This window comes from Rhamphochromis longiceps, linkage group LG8, assembly GCF_057381845.1.
Source record: "Rhamphochromis longiceps isolate RC_006_pf linkage group LG8, R_longiceps_female_GT1.1, whole genome shotgun sequence".
Classification (NCBI taxonomy): domain Eukaryota; kingdom Metazoa; phylum Chordata; class Actinopteri; order Cichliformes; family Cichlidae; genus Rhamphochromis; species Rhamphochromis longiceps.
Genome location: NC_140564.1, coordinates 18,970,813 through 18,996,633, shown reverse-complemented (window position 1 = coordinate 18,996,633; position 25,821 = coordinate 18,970,813). Strand labels below are relative to the sequence as shown.

The 25,821-nt window shown below is 37.7% G+C and overlaps 1 protein-coding gene across 1 annotated transcript; it reads left to right on the top strand.

The window, feature by feature from the left end:
* The first annotated feature begins 4,143 nt into the window (after positions 1-4,143).
* On the top strand, positions 4,144-25,067 carry LOC146663508 (integrin alpha-M-like). Its single transcript, XM_085416248.1, has 30 exons — positions 4,144-4,259; positions 7,641-7,743; positions 7,906-8,009; positions 8,365-8,435; positions 8,839-8,953; positions 11,038-11,165; positions 11,287-11,432; positions 11,845-11,995; positions 12,769-12,913; positions 13,494-13,567; positions 13,737-13,857; positions 14,621-14,760; positions 14,880-15,020; positions 15,129-15,341; positions 15,466-15,599; positions 16,245-16,387; positions 16,489-16,643; positions 16,725-16,850; positions 21,470-21,543; positions 21,707-21,848; positions 21,938-22,036; positions 22,139-22,218; positions 22,290-22,376; positions 22,493-22,562; positions 23,640-23,738; positions 23,871-23,951; positions 24,059-24,169; positions 24,307-24,420; positions 24,496-24,606; positions 24,785-25,067. Exons 1-30 carry the CDS (start codon positions 4,223-4,225, stop codon positions 24,884-24,886), a joined length of 3,417 nt encoding a protein of 1,138 aa, XP_085272374.1. The 5' UTR covers positions 4,144-4,222; the 3' UTR covers positions 24,887-25,067.
* The last annotated feature ends 754 nt before the right edge of the window (positions 25,068-25,821 follow it).

The following is a 25,821-nucleotide window of genomic DNA, read 5'->3' as shown; positions in this document are numbered from 1 at the left end:
CAAAAATACAAAATGAACTCAAAATACTGTGTCACAGACCCAGCCCCTGATACATAGAAACAGCAATTCGAAACAACAACATTGCAGACGTGGAAGCAGAGCAACTGTGGACGAATGTTTCGGCCTGTCTTAGCAATCCAAGCATCCAGCATCCAACATCAGCATGGAAGAGAGGAAGGCACTCACCTTGGATTTTGTTGAGAAGATGAGAGAGGTCATTATGGAGGCAGATGAAAGAATGGTCTCGTATGATGTTACATCTCTTTTCACAGAAGCGTTCGAAAGAGATTACAGGATGACCCCAAATTCAGCAACAGGACCACTCTCTGCAGCGACCAAGTGTGATTGCTCTTTGAACTGTCAGTATGAGGGACTTTTAAAAGTTGATGTGTACCATAAAGCAATGCATAGTGATCAGTGTTTTTAAAGTTTGACTCTCATCATCAACTGGAGCACAAAATGGGTGTCATTAGGATGCCACAACACAGAGCAAACACAGATGTCCACAGACACAGTGGCCAGGGAAGCAGAAGAACATCATATCAAGAAGGCCCTGAGTAAATGTGCTTATCCCAGCAGTACATTTGTCAAAGCTTGGAAAGCACCTAAAGAAAGCTCCAGGTGATCCAGGAGAGATGAAGGACAACTGCTGTTTAAGTGAAAACCCTTAGTGTCAGGAATATCGATTCAGTTCAATTTTATTTATACAGCGCTAAATCACAACACAGTCGCCTCAGGGAGCTTTATATTGTAAAGTAGACCCTACAATAATACAACAGTTGAGATGCATTTTCTCTAAACACTGCATCTCTGTGGATTTTAAACCCTAAAACATGCAGCGCCAAAATAGGGTCTACCCCTAGGATCTGGTCCTCCAGCACAAAGTAGAGTAATATAGGAGGATTGCCATGATTTATACATTGTATTATACAGATGATGTGGTATGCTTTGGATCATGAGCTGTTCCACGCCTTCTCCATACTTTTTTATGGCGAAGGTGTGGAAATGCTATACTTTTATACTTTTTATCTATAAAGCTTTATAACAACTCTGTGCCAGGTGAACACGACTGTCAAGTATAAGGCTGCCAAAAATATTTTCACATCATACCTTAATTTTGCTATTTCTCTTTGGTTTAAAATATACATGTTATTTAGGAATAGAATTTGCCCTTCTCACTTACACGATGTCAGTCTTAGTTTTGCTGGTTTTAACTAACTTCCGTTTTACTTTTCTTTGTTTATATATAGTCTTACAGAGGAAGGGAGGATCCATCTGCTTCCTCCCCCAGCCTGCCAGCTAGTGTCACCGACTCTCATCCAATTCTGACTAATCTGAATAACTCACGCTGTATGCGTCATTAAAAAAAAATGAGTCAAGCAAAAAAGAAAAAAGTCAAGCGCATCTATATCAATATCTATCTATCTATCTATCTATCTATCTATCTATCTATCTATCTATCTATCTATCTATCTATCTATCTATCTATCTATCTATCTATCTATCTATCTATCTATCTATATGTAAATTACAATCACCACTACAGAACTTGCAGGGATTTTTGTTGTTGTTTGTTTTGTTTTGTTTTTAAGAAGGGATCTATAGTAAAATGTAATAATAAACTAAAAAAAAAAAACCCTGAGCTAAATCTAAATGCAGTGAATGACTGTTCCAAAGTCACGCTGCCACAGACTGAAAAGCTTAGTCCCACCTTAGCCTTGAATCTAATATGTGAACAAGCAGCTGATTCTCAGCCTCTGAACCAATTCTATGAGCAGCAGAGATCTTGGTAAAAAGCTGGGATAAATAGTCTGGAGCCTGTGTGTTTAGTGCTCTGTTTGTGAGAACAACAATTTAAAAGAAAGTTTTAAATGTACTGGAAACCATGGTAAAGAATATAGAATGGGACCCTTGTGATCTCGCTTGCTGGATCATGTTAATATTCTTGCCGTAGCATTTTGTATGATAATCTAGATTTTTTTTTCTTTAATAATCTAAGCCATTAAACAAGGCATTAGTTTAATCTAATAATGACAAAAAAGCATGAATAATTTTCTCCATTTCTCCTAAAGAGACAATATGTCGCAATTTAGAAATGTCCCTTAAATTAAAAAACAGGAACAAAAAGTAGATGCTACATGAGTATAAGAGTTTAGCATTTGAATAAACTAAGAGCCTAATTTTAGACTATAAATCAGGAGGAGCTATGATCATGGTGCTAGTTTTGTTTGCATTTAGGACATGTCTCAGGTCTGTCATAAAACCAGAACCCAAATGTAGGACTTTAAAAAAAAAGGTTTCAAATGAGAGTCATGTAAAAAGTTATGAATTTTCAAGTTTCGAGGCAGGTTTAAATGGACCGACACTTCCAAACTCGGGAAGTGACCTGAGGACCTTGGTCCGATACAGTGTCCTTGGGGATGTCGTGAAGCCATGGTTGGTAAGTAACTGTGCTGTTTCAAGGGCTGTGGGGAATTTTGGGAGAGGAACAAACTGGGCAGCCTTGAAGAAACAGTCAACAATGGTGAGAATGGTAATATTACCTAAGAAGGTAAAGCAATATGGGACCACGGTCTGCCAGGAGTGGGAACTGGTCTTAGTAGTTTGGTGGGAGGTGACCAGGGCTTCTTCCCATTACAATTGCTTAAAAAAAGTGTATTTAAAAGTTAGTTAACGATTGTCCTTCATTCTCACTCGACTTCTTTTGCTTTAGCTAGATATTAAATAACCACAACCACAACTTTCTGACGCCTTTACCCCAAGTGTAGTGGTCTATATCATGCATAAATCATGTTTTCATTTTTTTGCTTCTTATCTCTTAGTGTGCTATAATCATTGATGATTTAGTTAGATATTGCAAAACTTGAGCTGGTGCAATGTTCCATTACCAGGAGGAAAATCATACCTCATTCACCCCACCACAACACAAGAAAGTTATTTCCCTCATCGACATTATCCAGTTAAACACCAGGCTCTACTTCCTCTATGTAAGGTGTGTCAGTAGGATTAAGCATCTCTTTGAAGTACACACTCTCCACTGAAGTCACTACAGACCATCTACCATCTGCCGATTTGCAACAGTTAAAAACTAACAACCTGATTACCCCACATACATATTTTATGAGTTTTTTTTACTCAGAAGTACCACTGCAGGACTTGGTTGTGCATTAGCAACAAAAAGTTAAATTTTAGCCTAAGAGGGTTAATCAGTCTGTGTTTTTCAGGATCAGGTTACACATTCATATCGTCAGGTTTTACTACACATCACATCGCTTTCAGTTTCTCTCATCCAAATAGCTTATGAAACAAAACACACATTTGAAAACATGTGAAATGTTGCACCTTGGATATGCTCAGAGCATCACGTGTAAGTTTGTGGTGTCAAAAATATACTTTAACACTGGTGTGGTATGGGTTAGGGGAGAGTGACTTCTTCTAGACTTCCGCATACAGCAAGAATCAGCTGGTTAGTTATCTACCAGTGAGGCGAGGCTCTAAAATGAACTATTATTAGATGTTCAAAGTGATGCCAAATACTAAAAATGTATTCACTTTATGTGCATATCAGGATAATGTGCTCACAAAAGATCTACACTGTTCAAGATTAGGGTTGTCAGGGTATGAACAGTCAACCACACACATGAAGTAGGAACATAATAAATCCAGGCCACTTCGTCGCTTGCAAAACTGCCACAATACCAAATTTTCTCACTCATAGATGTTCAGAGGAAGTCACATGAAAAGCAGAAACTAAATTTGTATTTTTAGATTTCTTTTTGCTTTTAGATTTGATTAAGACCAACTTTTTACCCAAAAAAATATTTTCACACCAGCAAATAACAAACTGATAGAACCTTAAATTGAAGATTTTTGTTTTACTATTTCTTATCTTCATATTCATAATCACAGGGATTTTATCTTGTGGCTCAGAAACTAATAAACTATCCAATGTGTTTACTGTAAGTGTCAGTATTGTTTACTTAAAAATAAGTGTTTAATTCACATTAAAGAACAACATCACAGTGTAGTTTGGCATCAAACAGACAGTGCTGTCACTATTGTAGCTCCTCCTACATAACCAACCGTTCCTCTAAATAAAACTCTTACCTTTGAGGAACTCTCTTATGATTTCTGCATTTTAATTTCATCTCCTCCTCTGAAACTTTCAAGAGAAGTAATACTGAACTCCTGTGTTGTTTACGTTTTCCATGTGAGTGACAGAATGGACTGGATAATTAGTGCCCCGCTATTCTTGTCAGGTAAGACAAGTGTGCACATTCTGTGTTTGTCTTTTATTCATTAATAATAAATGTCTGTAAACATATGTAAGTAAGTTTTTCTACTAAATACACACAGCACAGTGACAAAGTGTCTTTAAAAAATATATTTTTTGTGGAATTAAAAACAAGTAGACACTACAGATTAGCAAGGGAAAGCAAATCATTTATAAATACTTTTGTAATGGCTGTTTCCTTATTTGCATTTTTCTCCTCTATCTCTGCAATCAACTCAGTTAATTTCTGACTGTATAAATAGTTTAATTACTAAAATATTTATGAGTTTATTTCCTGAATAGTCAAACATAACAAAAGTAAATTCTTACTTACAACCCAAAACCAACTGTAGAACTGGACATAAAATTCAATATACTTATCACTTCTTGTGTATATATCCATTTTCCATGACCATGTCCCTCAGTGGCAAAGCTCAGCGAGCCCCAGACACAGATCCAGCCATGTAGGCCAACCCGTTCTCACTCCCAAAGCGTAACATTTTACGCTAGGTGACAAATCGTCACCATATTACGTTTTCGGCTACCCACCACGTTCCTAAATGACGACCTCGGAAAAAGAGGAAATATGAGAACCGTCTGGACTGAACCTACACATGTTCGCTCTTTTTCTTCAAATCGCTTAGAAACACGCTATTTAACATCATTAAAGTCCTGGTTAAGGTCAGGAATAAGGTTATGGTCAGGGCTAGGGATAAGGTTAGGTTTAGGGCTGGAATACAGGGCTGGAACGTCTATTACCGCGGGAGCGTCATTGCACTGGATTCCAGCCATAACCCGCCGCGTACCATAAGAACGCCGAAGGTCTCCTTTCGCGTTCCTCAGGAACGCCGCGGGACGTGACAAAACGTCGACATGTTACGCCTCGGGAGTGAGAACGCTCTGTGTAGGCACACACCCACACACACACACACACACACTTGCACACACACCCAAGGCATTCACTTACTCGCTCACACATATCCACCCATTAACAACACAAGCAGTAAACCAGATGCGAGCTCGTGATCTGTTTTGGGAAGTACTTAGTCCTAACACATGCATTCGGAGAGCTGTATAGATCCAATCGATGAAGAATGTACCAAAAATCCAAATTTGTATAGAGCGGCTAAAAAAAATTTCGAGTTTACCCGGTCAAAGACTTTCTTTGTAGCTAAAAAGACAACTGCGGTTTCTAATTTATTGATGGAGCAATAATCTATTATATTTATATTATATTTATTAGTATGTGTGTTTTTTAGTGGTGGAGTGTTTACCCTGTTTGATCAGGATGTATTATGAATCAAGTGATTTTATTCTAATCTTCTGACAAGGACTTTGCAGAGTATTTTAAGGTCAACATTTATGACTGGAATTGGGCGGTATGTTTGGAGATCACTCTGAATTTGAGTTACCCTTTACCAAAAAAAAAGTAGGTGCTATCATAGGCCAAAGTTCTTTGTAACCCTCAGCTGGAAACCCATCAGGATTTGTGGCTGTATCAGAGAGACTGGCACTGGTGCATAATCTGATGGTGATATAATGAAGCTGCTAACTAAAAACTAGTCCAAGCAAGAGTGTGAGTACTGGAGTAGTGTACTGGTTATAAGAAGGTCTAACCCCTGAGAGTGGGGTGATGTTAATGCCAAGCATTGCAAAGACCAAAATCACTCATCTATTGTTTAAGAATGTCTGTGGACTGCCCATTCCTTTGACTCACTGCTGTACTGAGCCTTTAATTGCTAGAAACATTTGATTCCTAGATACTGGCAATACATAAATACTGAGCCTGGATCTAAGTGGATCTAAGTTTTACAAATCTACCTTCTGGATCTGTAATAACAGTTGCTAACAGTAAGTTTATTCTTCTGCTTATTAGTATGGCTACACCTCTGTTTTTGAGTTGTAACAAAATGAAAATGTGTGAGGAAAATGTGGATAAGTGTGTGCACAGATGTTTCGGACCAATGAGTCCACAATGTAGAAAGACAATGTTTGCCATTTAACGGGTTAGAAAGCTTAAGCCTCTTTTACTTCAAACCAACTTCCCATACATGCCATGCGACAAATCTCACTGTGGTCATGTATAACCTATCCTAGTACTAACTAGGATCAGTACAGCCATTGTGTGGTGTTTTAGTCATGAGAAAGCTGCCCTTTGACATACAGCTTATTGACCACGATGACAGCCTGGGAGCCTCCTTGAATGAGCCTTTTTTGGACAGAGAACAGGAACTTGCATCACTCCAGCATTTCCTTTGGAAACTGCAAACATTCAAGTCTGTTCCTCTCAGCTCCCGGCTGCAGTCTTGCACCAGCGATTGAATTTGTCCACAAAAGATCGGGATCTACATCCATCTGCTCATTTACCTTCAAAACAATGAGCACGGTGTATCCTGATGTTTTTAACTACATCCACCCAGAGTTTCAGATAAGTCTGGATATCATGACTCACCATTGTTTCTGGATCCTCTTCTGCCATCTCTGGTATTCCTGAAAACACCAAGCTATCCATCATGCTGTGAGCCTGGAGCTCAATAATAGTGTCTTTGATCTTTCAGTTTTCTCGGGTCATTCCTTCTCGATGGATTTCACCGACTCTCTGAGGATGGTGTTTACAGCAGCAAGTGTTTGCAGCCAGCAGCTGCTGTCTGAATTCCACTGACTCATGCAGCACTTGAAAGTCTTTTTGAAGGATTGCCAAAAGGGCCAGGCGTAAGTCACAGCTGCAGAGTTTTGTGCTTATTGACTTCAAAATGCCCACCATGTCACCGGTCTGTGGAGAGGCCGGCTGCAGGGAATCTTCAGAGTGAATTCTCTTCATGGATGATGCCGGTTTGCTGCTTGAGCAAGTCAGTGCGTTTGGGTTCCTAATAACAATGCACTGAAACACTCATAAATGATGTAATTTGCAGTCTTCCAGAGTGCTGAAGTTGATTAAAATATAGCTATACTTTCTAGGTGTAAACTGGCATAGAAAATTAGTGGGACGTTTGCAATTAGCAATTTAGCTCAGCTGCACACGCTCAGTGCTGCTGAGATTCTTGTTGGGACTTGCATGACTACAGCATAGCCCTTTGACTTTGTTACGTATGGATGTTGTGGTATGAAATTTTCACTGTATGGTAATCAAATCAAAAAACATTTAAGCTTCCACAATGAAATCTAATAACTTCCAAGCAAGTAACTGCTTTGAGCACAATATTCTGAACTTTTTAGTCACTAGTGCTAATGAAAGGTTAAAAAAAAAAAAAACACAGCCTACTTTTCTCAATGTGATTTGTAATTAGAGGCGCTATAACCACATTTTCATTCTTATGAAGGCTTTAAATAAAACTTCTGATATTCTTCTTTCTTCTTAAATTTTCAGTGTTTAGTGCCACACTTTGTTTCAATATTGAGCCCGTGGCTTGGAGAGCCCTGAGGAGCTCTGCTGCTGGTTTTGGTTACCGGGTGGTTCAAAGACAATCAGAGTAAGTGAACATTGGTTTCCATCTATGTGTTTAAGATTATTGCTATTTATGTATTGATTTTGAACTACCATCTCTGTTATGCACCAAAGCAAAAAATAAATATATAAAACACTTGTAGTTTTGTAGTTTAACTTACATCATTGACTGAATTTATTTCCTCAGTCTGCTGGTCAGTGCTCCACTTGAACAGTATTCACAAAATGAAAGAGGGAGAATATATAGGTGCACCACATCTTCCCAAACCTGCCAAGATATCCAATTTGAAGGTAGGTAACTGGTAACAGTAAATATTTTGCTGTCAAAGAAATTTTGCACAAATCCAGGCACAGGAACTCGTTAAACCGGTTCATAGAGTACATATATCTAGGTATCTTAGTAGGTACCTTTCACTCTTCAAAAACAATATTGATTTACCAGTTAATAAAATTAAATAAGCAAAGAAAAAAAATCATTAAGGTTTTTCTTTTCTATTGTTTTCAACATTTTAAAATGACATAATAGTGAAATTTTATTCTGTTTTTCTTTCAATTTGTTACCTTCACCCTTGTGCTCTTACTTTTACAGTGTATTTTATGTTTCGTTTAAAAAAAAAAGAATAAAAATGTAATGTTTTCACTACAGCACCAGGTTTCGCAGTCAACATGTCGCTTGGTTTGACAATGAAAAGCGATCAAAGAGCACAAAACACTGTGGTGAGTTACTGAACTGCAGACATTGCCAGTGCTTTGTTAAATTCTCTAAGGATCAAAATCTTCTGTCCTCTGTGTGTCAGATGTTTTGTTATAATCTCAAAATGCATGAAGGTCAATTCATAATGTACTTAATAAGTTGTGAAGGCTCTAAAGTGCTGTAAAAATGAAAAAATGAAAATCATGTTTTAAAATGCTCAAATTTGTCCCTTAACATAGAAATGATTAATCATATCAAGGTAAAAAATTTGCACAACTTCTTTAAAAGACTAAAGTTGTTTTTTTTTTTGTTTTTTTTTTAATCACCATTTCTGAACAGCCATATAAGAATTTGTTTTTTGTCAAATTGATTGATCTCAAACAATAAACCATTGTTTAATCACATCTTGGCTTTGTCTCCTCTCAGGTGTGTGGACCAACCACTGCAAAGGACTGCAAAAGCATCACCATGTACAACGGGGTGTGCTTTCAGTTGGACCGTTACAATAGGCTTGGACCACCCATACCTTCTTCTATTCAAGGTAACAGTAAAAGGAGTTTGGCAAAGAGACACTCTTTAACACATACTCTCTTATACATGTCAGCATAAATTAAGGCTGATCAGAAAAAGCAGTGGAGCAAATAAAAAAATACTTTTTTGGAAGATGAGATTGCTGCAAAGGTAGAAGGGACACCAGGCTACATGTATGACTTGTATGATTTGGTGTAAAAAAAGAGATGACAGTCAAGGCCAAATCTGAAGCCACACCCCTAAAAAACTTGCAAGAGAAACACCTAAATCAAGTTTAGATATTGCTTAGAAATCATTTCCTTCTCTTTTTTTAAAATTATATTTTTTTGAAAAGGGCTTGTTAAAGTAAAGTGCATTAATATTATTTAATCAAACGGAAAAAAAACACTTTTTCTTAGTCCTTTTGTTTTACATTCACATAACAAAAAGTGAACTCGGTGGCTTGACAGTGTATACATAATCAGAATCAGAATCAGAATCAGAATACTTTATTGATCCCTGGGGGAAATTATTTTTTGTTACAGTGCTCCATTTTAAACCAACATTAAGACAAGACAGACAATACGCTAACTAAGAATAGTACAATATATACATATATATACATACATACATACATACATACATACATACATACATAAGTCACTTAAAAATAAATATTTGGAAAAGAAACATGTGTAGCTGTAGCAGCAAACAGTGTGTTAAGTGCAACATATTTAACTTATTTACTTAAAGTACATTTAATACATATTATGAAGTAGAGGGTCGACCTGGCATTATACAATACATGGGAGATACACCAATTCAGGGCTGATGTTACCTAAATTCAGGGCGGATGGGGGACACAAAGCTAATCCATTTATTCCATATTTTGTAGAATTTATCTTTTTGAATTTTTAAGGAGAATGTCAATTTTTCCATGTTAAATATTTCAAAAACCACATTAAACCAATCCTCAAGTGTTGGCGGAGTTGGATTTAGCCAATTTTTGGTTATTGATTTTTTTGCTGGCCACTCATAGCGCTTGTAAGAGCTTTGTGTCCCATCCCCAGACCCATGTGCAAATTTACAAAATGACAAGTTTTATCTTAAAGACCTCGCACAGAGTTTAATGGATTGCCTTGATGTGCCTTTTCTGATCCACATCTTCTCCAGCACTTTGCTTTCATTTTCATTGGTCTCTACAAGATAGTGAACTTGTTGAGTACCAATGAAAATTACAAATCCTCTCCCAGTTCTCGTTTGTTATACCCATCCCTGATTCCAATTCCCATTTGGTCTTAATGTTTTGAGTAGTATCCTTCCTTGCCCGAAGAAGCACATTATATAGTTTGGAGATTGCCTTTCTCAGAGAAACAACATCTGTTAATTTAACTATCTTAAAAATTCCTGACTCAACCGAGTTTGGGTTTGGGATATTGTAATGTTTGTTAAAATAATCCCGCATTTGAAGAAACCTGAAGAAATCTACTTGTCTTAGGACATTTCTTATTTGTAAAGACTGAAAACTCCGTAGTGTCCCTTTATGTGTGGAGGAATGGAATGTTGTTAGCCCACTCTCTATCCAAGACTGAAATCTTTTATCACTTTCATTTGGTTTAAAATCTGTATCGTATGCACACCATCTAAATTCTTTTAGTATCCGTTCACTAGAAATCATTTCCACATCACAAATTAGGTTTGTAATTATTTTCCTTTTTGAATGCATACTTTAGAGAGTCTATTTAGAGTTAAAGTTGGATCTTTTACATCAACTTTATTAAGAATTTACATTAAAGAGAAGCTTGTCTAAATGAGGTATTTATGGTAACCCCCACCCACAAAGTCCCAAGTCTTGTACTGCATTCAACCACTTCAAGCAACTTCTCCTTTTAATGTGTGCCTTCCTCTTCTTTGTTATTTATTTTTGTTGTCTTAGTATTTATATGTCCTGCACAGTTGGTGTGAGCAGCCATAGTTTCATTGTACATGTACAATGTGCAACAAAGGGTTATTCTTTTCTATTCGATTCTATTGTTTATATAATATGAGTGTGAGGAAAATGTTAAAATTAACCCTTTAAAATGTATTTCATTCTGAAATTAATCTCTTTGATAGGGTGCCCACTGCAAACAGACATTGCCTTTCTGTTGGATGGTTCAGGCAGCGTGTCTCAGCCTGATTTTCAAACAATGAAGAGATTTGTGAAAGAGATAATTCAATCATTTCTCTCAAGTGAAACACAGGTAAGCAGCTGTTGTCACTCTGTCAGTAAAATCATGGCACATATATAAAATAGTTCCATTGTTATTTCTATTAAGTCCCATAAAAATAATGTTTTACATGTTTTAATTTCTGCCTTTTCAGTTTTCTGTTTCCCAGTTCTCCACTTATCCAGAGGTTCACTTTAACTTTAAGAAATTTTCCTCATCTGGATCAGTGGAGACTGACATCAATGGAATCAGACAGCAGAGGGGATCTACTTACACAGCTAAGGCCATCACACATGTTGTGTAAGTAATACAATGATATTACTGAAGCACTGCAGTTACCTCATTGTTTGGACTTCCTGTCCAGATGACTTTTTTTCTTTGAATCTGACCACACTAATTTGACTGTGACTGCAGGAAGCCTTTTAAATGGGACACTGTACTCAGACTTGGGTTTTAAAGCATCTTCACCAGAGTCATGGCACCCAAAAAGGCTAAATTCAAATGTTTGCAGATTTAAATTTGAAAAAAACAAACAAACAAACAAACTTGTATTACATTGATTTGTACAAAAGTAAAAAAAAAAAAAAAAAGCAAAACAGAATGATGTATGCTTAAATAACAACCATGCAATTTACCTGATAGTATATCATTTACAAGATCAACTGTAAAACAAAACAATCTTTAGAAATTCGATTTTTTTTTTATTTGACAGGAACAACGTTTTCACACCACAAAGTGGTTCCAGACCAAATGGGAAGAAGGTCTTGATAGTAATTACTGATGGACAATCTACTGACCGGTATGATCTACGAGATGCAACAAAGCGAGCAGAGAGTAAAAACATTGTTCGATTTGCTATTGGGGTAAGTACTTTCATTACTAAACTTGCAGAATGTTGCATTTTATACTAGTACTTGGTTTTGTTCACTTGTCACACTACACTCCCATTATAATGCACTATAGGGAGACAGGTCCTGAGCAACTCATTCACTACACCTTCAGAAGCTGCTTGGCCATAGAGACCCAGTCTATGAAGCTCACAATCTTTGTGCTGCATTAATGCCACAGGAGGTTAAAAGTGTTTTCAACTTTTACACTGAGTTGGCATGGCTCTAAAGCAGGGGTCCCCAATCCCAGTCCACGAGGGCCGGTGTCCCTGCAGGTTTTAGAGCTCACCCTGGGTCAACACACCTGAATCACATGATTAGTTCATTACTAGGCCTCTGGAGAACTGAAGACATGTTGAGAAGGTAATTTATCCATTTAAATCAGCTGTGATGGATCAAGGACACATCTAAAACCTGCAGGGACACCGGCCCTCGTGGACTGGGATTGGGGACCCCTGCTCTAAAGGCTTCCACTTTGAAATAATACCATTTATAGTCAATCGTGGAATATACAGGAGGGATTAAATTTCACAAACTGACTTGTTGCAGCAGTGAGATCATATTACAGTATCACACTCATATTAGCTAAGGTCTTTAAAATGACTAATTCTTTCTCAAATATTTGTTAAGGCTTAGTGATGTGTGTAAATTTTACTGTAAATCAGGTGAAGTATAAGGACTGTATTTTACTAAAGTGAGCAAATAATCTTGCTTAATATGAGGACTCAAACATATCTGTAAAATCATAGGTGGGCAGCGCTTTTAGGCTCCCTGATGCAAGAAAAGAACTGCGCACCATTGCATCCACTCCCTCATATGTGTTTGAAGTGGAGAACTTCGACGCACTTGAAGTAATAAGACAGAATCTGCAGGACAAAATTTTCTCCATCGAAGGTATGAACATGAATTTATTGTTTCAACTTAAAATTCCTGTAAATGTTTCAAAAATTCAAATAATTACATTATGTTTAATATTATTTTACTGCCTACCTATTCATAAGAGTTTTTTCACATCAGATGTCATTCCTAACATGATGATAATCTGTGTGTTTTACTGGAATTGAAGCAGTGAACTTTCATTTGTTGTGTAAACTGCTACACTATGAAGCAACTAAAATCACCACATTGTATCAACTTTATTATATTGTATTCATTAGAGTCACATTTTAAATTGAACATCCTGTAACTTTACATTAGAGAAATGAACAACAAATGCGGTTATAATAAACAGTAAAAATCATTTGAAATTATTTGTTATATTAATGAATGTAATAATAATGCTAAATTTGATGCTAAGCATGCTATTACTATAACGTTTTGAAAGGAAGAATCCATTTTCAGATACTTTTATAATAAACAAATTATTTGAAAATTGTACTTAGCATAATGAAGCATAGTGAGAGAATGAACCTGTATGAATGTATATGTTGTATTTTGTCTCTCTTTTACCTTCTCATTTATTTTTCTGACACAGGATCTCAAAGCAGTGGAGAGTCACTGGAAATGGAAATGTCTCAAGAGGGATTCAGTGCAGTTATTGTGCCTGAGGTAATTAAAACTACCTGAAACTCACCAGACAGCCGAGTCATAGAAAGAAAGATTCACATGTGCCTTGTGGGAGTTTTTAAGTTCTAATGGCAAATACAGGTTAAACACATTCCAGATTTTAAATGTAAAATAAATTGTGTATAAAATGTATTTCCTGTCTGCACTGTAGGGAATTCAGATGTCTATTGTTGGTGCAAACCAGTGGAAGGGAGGCTACGTGCAATACACAACAGGAGGCCAGAAGGTGAAAACATATGAAGATGTGTCTTTGGAGCCTGACAGTTATCTTGGTAAGAATATTACAGCTTTAACAATCTAACTCATACACATGTGATCATGTATATACACAGCTCTGCTCCAGTTCTTTCACCCAGAAACACTAATGAGTTTGCAAAACGGACACAATTTTGTCATGAAACTGCTGTGTCAGGCAGGAGAAAGGACCCAAATGCAGAACTCAAAACACAGGGATGAACTGAAGGAGGCTGCTTTATTGCAGTGGCAAAACTTATACAAAAAACACTTATAAAACCAAACCAAAACCCAGAAACTGGCAACTAAAAACAAAACACTGGGAAACTCAGGATTGCAATCTCTGGGAGCACAACAGGAGAAACCCACAAGCATGAGGGGACGATGCAACGCTGACTGAGAGAAACACAGGGCTACAATACATGGAGGGATAACAAGGGAATAGGACACAGGAGGACACACACCTGGGAGTAATCAAACACAACAAGACAAGGGGAAGCCAAACTAGACACACTACCATGAGACACAGATTTACAAAGTAAAGCAGGAAACATAACACATAAACGCAGGCTTAACAAAGGGATAGAGCTGACAGGGGAGACAAAGCAACCATGGAACACAGAGACAAAAACCAGAATACTAAGAGCGCTAACACCGAAACCAAAAGACTAGAAATGATAAATACTGACAGAATCAAAGTTCAATAATAATGCAAAACACTGGGTCACTGACCCAGGACCATGACAAATTTAAATGGAGGCATCTTAATCTTTCTTCCCCCTTTGAATACCTAAATTCTAGGTTACTCTATGGCAGTTGCTAAAACCCAACGTGGCTCTCTGACAGTTGTTGGTGCTCCAAGATATAAACACAGAGGAGCTGTGTTTGCTGTTAACAGAGAAAACTTGAAAAACCAAAAGATTGAGTCCTTTTCGACACAGGTATGTTTTTGCAGGAAGACAAACCTGAATCATATTGTAAAATTATTTTCTCGAAAATAAAAGCTGTTTCAGTTACACAGTTTTTCTAATTAATAATTTTATTGCTTTAACATTATCAGACTGGTGCATATTTCGGGGCAGAGGTGTGTACCATGGACATAAATAATGATGACATCACTGATCTAATCTTCATATCTGCCCCAATGTACATGGAGCCTGATAGAGAGGGAAGAGTTTATGTTTGCAGATTAACTGGTCCGGTAAATATATTTAGAATATTTATAATATTTTATGTCCTACAGTTAAATTAATCAGTTTATTTGCCAACTTTCTTAATGTTCATAAAATATTCACTCTCTTCCTTTTAGTTTGTGGAGTGTAATTTTGATGATCCATTAGTACTAAGAGGACATGCAGCTGTCAAAGGAAGGTTCGGCTCTTCTCTTGCTGTGCTGCCTGATCTAAACTCAGATGGATTCAGGGATTTGGCAGTTGGAGCACCTTTGGAGAATAATGGTGAAGGCAGCATCTACATATTTAATGGCGAAGGAGGAGGAAGAATCAGTCCTACTTACTCACAGGTACATGACATCAAAGAACTCACAATGATGACTAAAATCATCTACCACGTAATTCCAATATCTATACAATCTACAGTTGGAATATATAATCTGATTAAAATATTATGTATATATATGTACACAGAGAATAACTGGCTCTGAGGTCCAGTCAGGACTGAAGTTCTTTGGCCTCACAATCAGTCAGTCATCTTTTGATCATAGTGGTGATAGACTGCCTGACTTAGCGGTGGGTTCAAAGGGTAGAGTTGTCTTACTGAGGTAAGTCAAAGATAGTGTAATCATACATTACTGTCGTTTATGATAATTCTATCATTTTTGTTGAATGGTGAACCTTAATGAATTCACTAATGTATAAAAGTTTACATCAGTTTGAAATATAGAACAGGGTAAAGCATATTTATTTTTCAAAGGTCAAATTATATTAATGAAAGTTTATAATTTTCAAAACGTAACTAATGAATGGATTTCCTTTTTCTAGTTATCTTAACACTTGATTGAAAATGCTCTACTGGTTAAAGAAGCAATAAATGTGGTTGCTTAAGCATCTAGAATTATAGTCTGTGTTCAGTCTTGTTGTAACAAATGATTTCCATTCAGAAATTGAAATGCATGCATTACCCCAAAACAGAGGATTTAATAAAATAGTGTGTAGTAAAGTCATGTTAACAATATGAAATAATTATCATTTAGTAAGCCAATTGGTATGATAAAGTTACTTAACTGAAACACTATTGTTCTAGAGTTATGAAAATTCAATCAAAAAGCATTTCCTTAAATGTTCATTTAAGATTTGTTGTATAAATAATTTCAGCTTGAAAAAGGACATTTTTGGGTGACTCAAAATTCTGTAGCTTTAAGTTAAAACCCCAAATGTAATTTACATGTTTCCCCCCTACTTTCCAGATCAAGACCTATAGTAATGGTAAAAGCTGAGGTGTTATTCAGCCCAAACCAAATTCCTACTCAGAATGTAGACTGCTCAAAACCATTGGAGAACACAGCTGCAATCTGTTTTACCATGAGCAGAGTGTCTACAGTCAACACAGGTTCATCATTCACCTCACTTTTTGTAAAACAAAAAAGCCAGTGTCCATTATTTTAATGTTAATGTCTAAACATTTGTAACATGGAAATGTATTTGTTCCAGCTCAAGCAAGGATTGATTACACTTTAACACTGGATGCTTCTCGCAAATCTCCAACCAACCGGGCTTACGTCAGTGGGAAACAACAAGAGCAGTCTGGATCTGTTACTCTTGACTTACGAAACCGACAATGTTCAACTGTAAAATTCATTATCGAGGTAAAAAATAAAACATCTGAAAAAGTACTAAAACCAAGAGAGATTCAAGTCAACAAACTTAACGTTGTTCTCTTCTTGCAGGCCTGTCCAGAGGATGCTCTTAATGTACTTTCCAATGAGCTCAAATTCATATTTGATGGGTTGCCATTAAACACAAACCTCAGGCCAAGTCTTGCCCCACAGAGTCAAACAGAAACTATTTTTCCTGTAAGTAACCCAAGAAAAAAAATACCAACCAACTAAAAAACAAACCCAAAGAATATTTGACTGGATAACTGAGCCTAGTCACAGTTAAGAAACAGTTTTAGTTTTGCACTTTCATTTTCAAATGCCTTGTATTATTGGCATGCAATTGACTTATACCTATTGGAGACACTTCTACTGAAGTAATGGAAGTAAATGGGTTATATTTACCCCAGTGGTGTACCCCTACAATACATGCAAGTTGTGCAAAGAACAGCTTTCTGTGTGCAATTTCTTTTAGTCTTTTAAAACACGTTTTTAACACAGAAGAGAACCTATATAGTTCTCAGCTGCTTCCACAGTAGTGACAAATTTCAAGTTTAAAAATAAAAAATGTCACAGACTACCCGTCTGCCTGCAGCCATTGTTTGTTGTCAGATGAGGACAGCGTCAGAAACACATGATACATCCAGTCTTTAGGCTAATCTTGCGTGCTGTTGATAGTCCATCAGTCAACTACTGAGAAAAGCGAAGTTATGACATCCAAAGAGCTGAAGTGAAACCAAGTGTTAAAAACAAAGTCAAGTGTCCATGGCAGCCACTGTGTGTACTTTGCACAATCTATTTTTGACCTTTTATGACTTTTTTTTCTCTTTTTTTGCATATTTGATCTATTCCTGGTGAACTCTACTGTTTCCCCTTTCCCTATTCTGGACCACTTGTCAACAAATCAGCATTCGACTGATGCATAGGTGATTAGGGCTGCTCAATTAATCGAATTTTAATCACGATTACGATCTGGGCTTTCAACGATCATTAAAAATGACTGAGCCGTTTATTAGCCCCTCCCTCGTGCTTTACTCTCGCGCTGCTCCGTGTGGCAAAGCGAGCGCACCTCTCTGCATTTCGAACACGTGTCACAACAATTAAGAGCAGAGGTCCCCAACCATTTTTGCGCCACGGACCGGTTTGTGCCCGACAATATTTTCACGGACCGGCCTTTAAGGTGTCGCGGATAAATACAACAAAATAAAACTAGTACCGGTACCGAAAAAAAGAAAATTTATTCATAACACACGTGAAAAGACACAGGAAAACCGAGTAAACGATAAAAACGATAACAAAATAACGCTGAAAACCGATAAAAACCCTGAAAACTATACATTTCACACCTGAGCTTCAACTCTCGCGGCCCGGTACCAAACGACTCACACACCGGTACTGGTCCGAGGCCCGGGAGTTGGGAACTGCTGATTAAGAGGACCCAAGGGAAGCTCGGAAAGCTAAGCAGAAGTTATTTGGAGAGGAGAGTGACTGCCGTTGGTTGAAAAGAGAGGTAAAAAAAAACTTCAGTGGTGTGGAAGCATTATTGATTCGCGGAGTCAGACGTGGATCAAGTAGACATAGTGTGTAAACTTTGCTACGGTGTCGTAGCTGCACCACAGAGCAACACTGCAAAGTTCACTAAACATAGATGTTTACATTTTTCATTTACTTTTTATATTGCAAACATTTGCACTGTTATCAGTTTTTTTCACACTATTTTATGACAATCTTTAAAGTCATTATTCAATACATTGTTATTGTTAAATAAATATCGTCAAATAATCGAGATCTCAATTTCAGTGAAAATAATCGTGATTATCATTTTTGCCATAATCGAGCAGCCCTATAGGTGATTTTGTCTAGCGATATGCAGTTGGGATTGTGGAGGGCTGCACAGGAGCACATTTGCAGTGGTTGAAAACCAGCAAAGTGGTATACTGACTTGCAAACTGCCAAAACGTCTGATACTGTTTTTGGAGTCTGCATAAGGAGTTAAAAGTATGTCTTGGACACTTGCTTGCATGTGCTTCACTCTCTTTGTGGTTGCATTATGTCCTCCAGACCTTTTTTTTTTTTTCTTCAGTTGAAAGGTGACGGGGCTCTTCCACTTATTGGTCATGTTAAAGATCTCAGCATTTCTTCCTAATGGATGTGGCAACTGTCTCCGTTTGACTTACAAAAATTGCCTAGTTGGAAGGAAGAATATCTACTTGGTACCAGATCAGATGTGTTTTTTTTTTTTTTTTTTTTTTTCTTTTTTTTTAAATGACATCAGAAACAGCAGTATGCGACATTACGTGATGGCAGAGCTTCAGTTCATCCTTTGTCATTTTTTTTTTTTTTTTTTTTATTTATTTATTTATTTTTTATTTATTTTTTTTAATAAATAGGACAGGGGGAATGAATGAGAGAAAGAGGGGGAGAGAAAGAAAGAAAACCAAAGGGGAGAAGAGACGGTGAGAAGGGGGGGAAGAGAGAGAGAAAAAAAAAAGAACTCCTGGGTCACCTGTATGGAGAAAAAAAAAAAAACAAACAAAAAAAAACAAACAGAGGAGACAGCAAACAACAAAGAGCAACATAATAATAGAGAAAACAAAGCACCATCACAATAAACTAGCTAGTCATAGATATCAATATTTACTAAATAATAAACGATATTGTGCAGCACGCAAGATAGACAGCGCACAGTGTGCTTTGAGGTAGCAGCCAAGAAAGCTTTAGTCCGCGTCTGTGAATACCCATGTGTGCATACCTGTGTGGATCAGCATGCTTGCATTCCAAGGGTTTCTCCATGTAATGATCTGCTAGGGAGTGTGGGGGGGCCACAGCCCCGTCCTCCAGGGTGTGAAGCGGGTATGGAGGAGATCAAAACTCCAGACATCCAGAGGCCCCCAGAACACAAGAGACCATGGAAGACCAACAGAGGGGCAGCCGCGCCACTGTTCCAGTAAGAGCTGAGGAGAGTCCCAGATGAGAGCTCGCCCAGCAGCCGCGGAGCAGAAGTCAGGGGGAGTTGCAGTGACGCGCCCGTGAGCTCCGCCGGCTCCCAGCTGTGCCTGAGTGACCGAGCCCCAGGCCGAGAGGCCGGGGGCACCCCACCTCCAAAGGGGCCCGAGCAAGCCCCAGGCCCCAGGCCCCGACAAGTGGCCGCCAAGGATCAGATCAGATGTGTTGAGCGGCTCCTTGGCTCCATAGTCACCGTTGCAGATGAGAAACTAACTTCAGCCTTCCCATGCCTGGATGTAGCTGCCACCTGGCATTTCACCTTTTGAACAAGCTGGGAACTAAGCCAAATGCCTAGGCTAGCTCCATGTCTTGCCAGAAAATCTGAGCCTAATTCTCTATCCTGAATAAGGATGATTTCCACGCTGCTGGTGATAACTACAATCATACTCCATCTGTGGGGTGCCGAATCAGAATCCTTTAATAAACAGACTAAAAAATGATGTGGTCACAGTTGGTGCAAGACAGTAAGTGGCCTTCTGTAGTTGCCTCCATCTGGCAGGTGTCCATCTCCCTTCTTGACCAACTTTTCTGGGACCAACCTCATCACTGTGGCCAAGTAGCATTCAATTCACCCCCTGCCCTAGTGATGCTCTTCCCAGTGTTAGGGTGGTCTGCATGCCACCCACCCAGTCATCCAAACTCTGGTTCACTCTAGCTCTATCTAGTTGAAGAGCTACTGTTGTTCAAGAGACACCCACTAAGTGAACAATTTTATTACCTTCCATAAAATAACAGATCTCTTTAGAAAAGATCAAATTTGTCTAAATATGAAACTATGGCAGAAATATTTTGTTTTTGGTCCAAAAGGTCAGAAAAAAAATTCTGTTCATATCAATACTATTTTTTGGAAACACATCTGGAATCTGGGCATAATTTTTGTGTTCTCAGTTTTGATAAGAATATTAATAAGGCCACAGTGACACGGTTTTGTAAACGGACTCAGGCGCAGACCAGGAGACCTTTGCAGAAACTGATAGTGCGTTTATTTACAGTGGTGTCACCGGGTGATTATATATATACAAGGTGCTCGGGGAAGGGGTCCGGGGCTCCAGGGGGGAAGGGTCCAAAACCACACTCTGCTCTTTCATCCAACAATCCCACTCTTTTCCCACTCCAGTCACTCTTCTCGCTCACTCGGGGGTACAGGGACGGGTCCGGGGGGAATCTACGCACACAAACAGAAAATCCAATTAGCACTAGATCACAAGGAAACTCACAGACTTAGGCAGATTGCTGAAGCACTAACGCAGGTGACTCAATGTTCCAGCGACGAGTAGTGTAGGTCTGCCATCTTAAAAAGCCCTTCTGATTGTGGTAACCAGCGCCAGGTGTGATGATGAGCACAGGTGTGTGGGCCAGGGGTGGAGCCCACAGTGAGCACCGGGGAAAGAGAGAGAGAGAGAGAGAGAGAGAGAGAGAGAGAGCACAAGAACACATGTTGCCTAACACGGAATCAGCTGGTGAGGCACGGGGACCGTGACACACATATAGTTCTTTTTTTAATCACTTAAAGATATTTATCAAAAATTAAATAATTCTCAGCTAAAACTGACTCAGAGAAATTAGTCTCTGCTTAAGCAGGTAAGACTAGGGATGATATTTTATTTACAGGATTTTCCAGATAATCCGTATTATTACGTCAACTTTTTCGGAATATATCAGCCACAGACCTTACATGTACATGTAAATTTGAACATATTAACCTGGTACTGAAGTCACTTAATTGGCTCCCAGTTCAGTTTAAAATCTACTAGTTCATAAAGCAAATAATATATACTTTATTTACGTTTCCATATTGCTCTCTTTCACAGTTAGGGTTTGAGATCAACTGTGGTACTGACAACAGATGTGTTGATGACCTTAAAGTGGATTTCGGCTTCACCAGGTGAGGCTTGCTTGTGTGAGCACAGTTATTGTTGCCATATTGTTTGAACTGAAAAATAACATGGTTTATCAGAGCTCAAAGTACATTTGATGCACTGTGGCATTAGTATGACTGTAGCCTTGTTTCCTCTCTCTTTTTCTCAACTTTCTCCATGTGCTACCAGATCCTCAGTGGTTAAAGTGGGCATTGATGAATTTCTGCATGTCACAGTCACAGTGGAGAACAGAGGAGAAAACTCCTACAACAGTCGTGTTATTCTCACGTACCCAGCTGGACTGTCCTACAGGAAGTTCACGAGTCAGCAGGTAAGGCACCAGGATCACGTCTGTATCGGTTCATCACTGATCTGTTGTTGTTCAAATGCATCCAGGAATCATTTTGTTTTTTAATAAAGGGAAGAATTGAGTGCAACTCCTTGGACAGTGAAGATGATTTATCCCGGGGATGGACACACTGCACTATTGACAAGCCAATTTTCAAGAGCAAAACTAAGGTGTTTTTTTGTAAATAACATTTTTTTTATCAATTTTTTTTTTCTGAATTTTGCACAATTTAAAGGCAAAGAGAAGTCACTCATCTTTCTCATTCAATTAAGGCTTCCTTCATTGTCTCCTATGGGATTGACACCAACAGTCAATTTGAGAAGGAGATCTTTATCACTGCAAATGCCACCAGGTAATGTTCCTTCCTCATTTAAGTAACAGCCCCATGTATACATTACAAATATGTTCACTTCTCTCTTTCAGTGGAAATCAGGAGCATGCCCCTACAAGTGAACTTTACAAAAGGAAATCAATTAATGTAAAATACAGCATTTTTATGACATTTGCGAGGTATGTGTTGTTTTGTTTGTAACTAAAGAAAGAATTACATGTAGTAAGTAACAAATAAGTATGTAATAACAAGTATTATATATATTTTAAACATTAAATATACATTATCTGTTTAGCTCACTAAGCTACAACAATTTCACATTTGGGAAGAATGATTTGAAGAAACCAGTCCAACAATCAATTAAGGTACATTTAAACTTCTACAGTGGTGTGAAAAAGTTTTTGCCTCTTTCCAGAGTTACTGTTTTTTTTTTTGTATATGTCTGTCACACTTAAATGTTTATCAGATAATCCAAAAAAATGTTGTTATTAGACCAAGATAATAGAAAAAAACATTTATGTTAATTTTATAACACAAGTTAACTGTGGTGTATCACATTTTTGGAAAGTTGTACAATTCCTCTAGCCACACCCAGGCCTGATTACTGCAATATCGTTTCTTAATTCACTTAAATGGGACCTGCCTGACAAATTAAGTAAACTAAAAGATCCTCAACAGTCAGACATCATGCTGCGTTTCAAGGAAAATCCAGAACCAACAAGAAACAAAGCAATTGAGATCTCCCACAACTTACCTCAGTTAGGGTCAGAGTTCATGACTCCAACATAAGAAAGAGTCTGGGCAAAAATGGCCTGCATGACAGAGCTCCAAGATTAAAACAACTGCTGAGCAAAAGGAACAATAAAGGATCGTTTCAGTTTTACTAGAAAACATCTTACCGATCCCCAAGACTTTGGGGAATATACTCTGTGGACTGATGAGACAAACATACCAAAACATCATGAAGGAGAATGTTGGGCCATCTGTTTATGACCTGAAGCTGAAGCACATTTGGGTTCTGGAGCAGGACAAGGGTGCAAAACACACCAGCAAGCACACCTAGTCCAAGTCCTGACCTGAATCCCAAAGAGATGCTGTGATATGACATTACAAAGGTGGTTTTAATTCTCAAAAACCCTCCATTGTGTCTGAATTACAACAATTCTGCAACAATGAATGGGCCCATGTAGGTTTGGATATTTTTTCCTCTCAAACATAAACACCTTCATTTAGAAACTGCCTTTTGTATTTACTTGTTATTTTTGTCTAATATTTAACGTTGTTTGATGGTCTAAAACATTTAGGTGTGACAAACATACAAAAAAAAAAAATAGGAATTCACTTTTTCCCAACACTGTATCTATATTTTTCCATTGTATGAGTCCATTGTATCATTTAGACCTAAATTTAATGGTTGATTGTCCTTTTCTTTACTTGTTTAGGTTTCAAACTATATCAGAGCGCTTAATTTCATTGTGGTGATCAAAGTTCCAGTGAAACTTGGTGAAAAAGACATTTGGGTGGATTTGAGCAGTCTACAGGTATTACATTTGTCAGAAGTCTTAGTTTTTGACTCCACAAATGGCTTAAATTTTGATATGGATGGATGGATGTGGTGAAATTAGAACTAATAAAACTATCAAACTGTTTTTTATTTGATAAATCAAACACAGATTTCAGATTGTCAGAGAGGAAATGATGAAGAACCAAGTGTCAGAGATTTTGTTCCAAAAATACAAAAGAATAAAGTGGTGGTAAGTATGCCTTGGTACTTAACTGTTCATATTTACCCTAATTGTAGATTTAAAAAGAAATCACATTACACGGTATCACAGCTTATGTTGCATTTTCTCACCCTCAGGACTGCTCTGTAGCCAGGTGCAGAGTGTTCAAGTGCAACTCATTCTTGAAAAGACTGCAGAGTAGGACATACGAAATCTCTGCCAACATTAGTTCACAATGGATAGAGCAGGTAGTTGAAGGGAAGTTTGTGTTGTCTCATTAAGATTTGTTCCTGAGTATGTACTAATAACTTTTTTTAAGATAAGTATGTTTCCTATTAAATCAAAAAACACCCAATTTTGGCTCATTGTGTTCCATTTTTCTTAGATTGGACTGCAATCTACCAAATTCCTCTTGACCAGTACAGCCACTGTGGAGTATGACCAAAGCCAATACATCTACTTTTCAACAGTGTCTAACAACAATCCTCCTGTTCACAAGGTGATTACATATTTTTTTTCTCTTGTCTGAGTTGTAAAAGATCTTGAATATAATCCATATTCTATTATCTCTCAGCTTGAAGCAGTGGTTGAAGTATATTCTGAGGCAAATTTCACCAAAGAGATCATTGGAGGATGTCTGGGAGGGTTGGCTTTTCTGGCTTTACTCACTGCTGGTCTGTATAAGGTAAAATACACTTTTTAGACTTTTTTTCAATTACTTGCACAGCTTTAAAGTTTTTAGATAACATGTTCAGTTAAAAATAGTTTAAAGGTTAGTATATTCACTCATATAGCTTTGTTTTTTTCACTAATCTTTTTAATGGATGACTGGTGCACTTTTATGTTTTTCCTTGCAATTCTAGGCTGGATTTTTTGAGAGTAAGTACAAGCAGATGATAAATGACAATGCAGAGGACGGTCCAGATCCAGGGACTGATGGAAGTCCATCCCCGGCAGAAAAATAAAGATCACATTTGTAGTTGCATGTTTAAACTATATGAAAGCTATAGATCCTCCTTATAATTTTAGAAGTCAACATTTTGTGTAAAAATGTCAATGCTACCACATTGGATTAATTAAACCAAAAACAGCTTGCTATATCTGACATCATTCTTTCACCCACTCATTCAACACTTTACACTTTACTATACAATGAATATTTCTGAGTTTGAATTGCAAACATTGTACAGTGAATTAGAATTTTTGTGCTTAGTGCAGTGCGATACATGCAAATTCTTGTTAGTTTTTGTAGTTTTGTGCTGATAGTTTTGGCGCAACTGTCTCTTTAGCACCACCAATAGGTGATTTTGTGAATAGTTTTGACACATAGTGACACTGCAGGAAGTGGAAAGAAGTAGGAATTTTTAAGGAAGCTACACATGACTGCAACCAATCCACATGCATCAGCCATTAATCCTTAGACCTTTCTGGCATCATCTGTATGTATATTGTTTATATGATCAAAAACAAAAATAATCCCAATACAGTGTCATGTACTGTTTAAAACATAGTGCTGTCAGTATTGTAGCTCGGTGTACACAGGGCTTCCTCTAAATCACTGACGTAACTCTGAACAGTCACCCTGTAACTTCTGCATTTTGGTTTTCAACTCTGACTTTGTCAGCAGAATCAATACGTCACTCATTTCTCAAACTACTTTCATGGATGTAACACAATGGACTGTTTAGTGTGATGCATGCACAATCATTCTTGTAACAACATCCTAAAAAGTTGATTCTGTTCATCTGTTTGCAGTGTTTTTAGTGGAAGAAACATTCATAAACTCATCTAAGTGAGTTTTTCAGTCTCAGCTGTCTGCAGATTTCAACAACCTTATAAATTAGGGGTGTCAAACATAAGGCCTTGGGACTAGTGTTGGCCTGACAAAGACTTTAATCCT

Coding starts and splice junctions, on each gene's coding strand:
- LOC146663508 (XM_085416248.1), top strand. CDS start 4,223: ATGGACTGGATAATTAGTGCCCCGCTATTCTTGTCAG. Junction 23,739..23,870: donor TGGATTTGAGCAGTCTACAG/GTATTACATTTG, acceptor AATCAAACACAG/ATTTCAGATTGTCAGAGAGG. Junction 24,607..24,784: donor TCACTGCTGGTCTGTATAAG/GTAAAATACACT, acceptor TTGCAATTCTAG/GCTGGATTTTTTGAGAGTAA.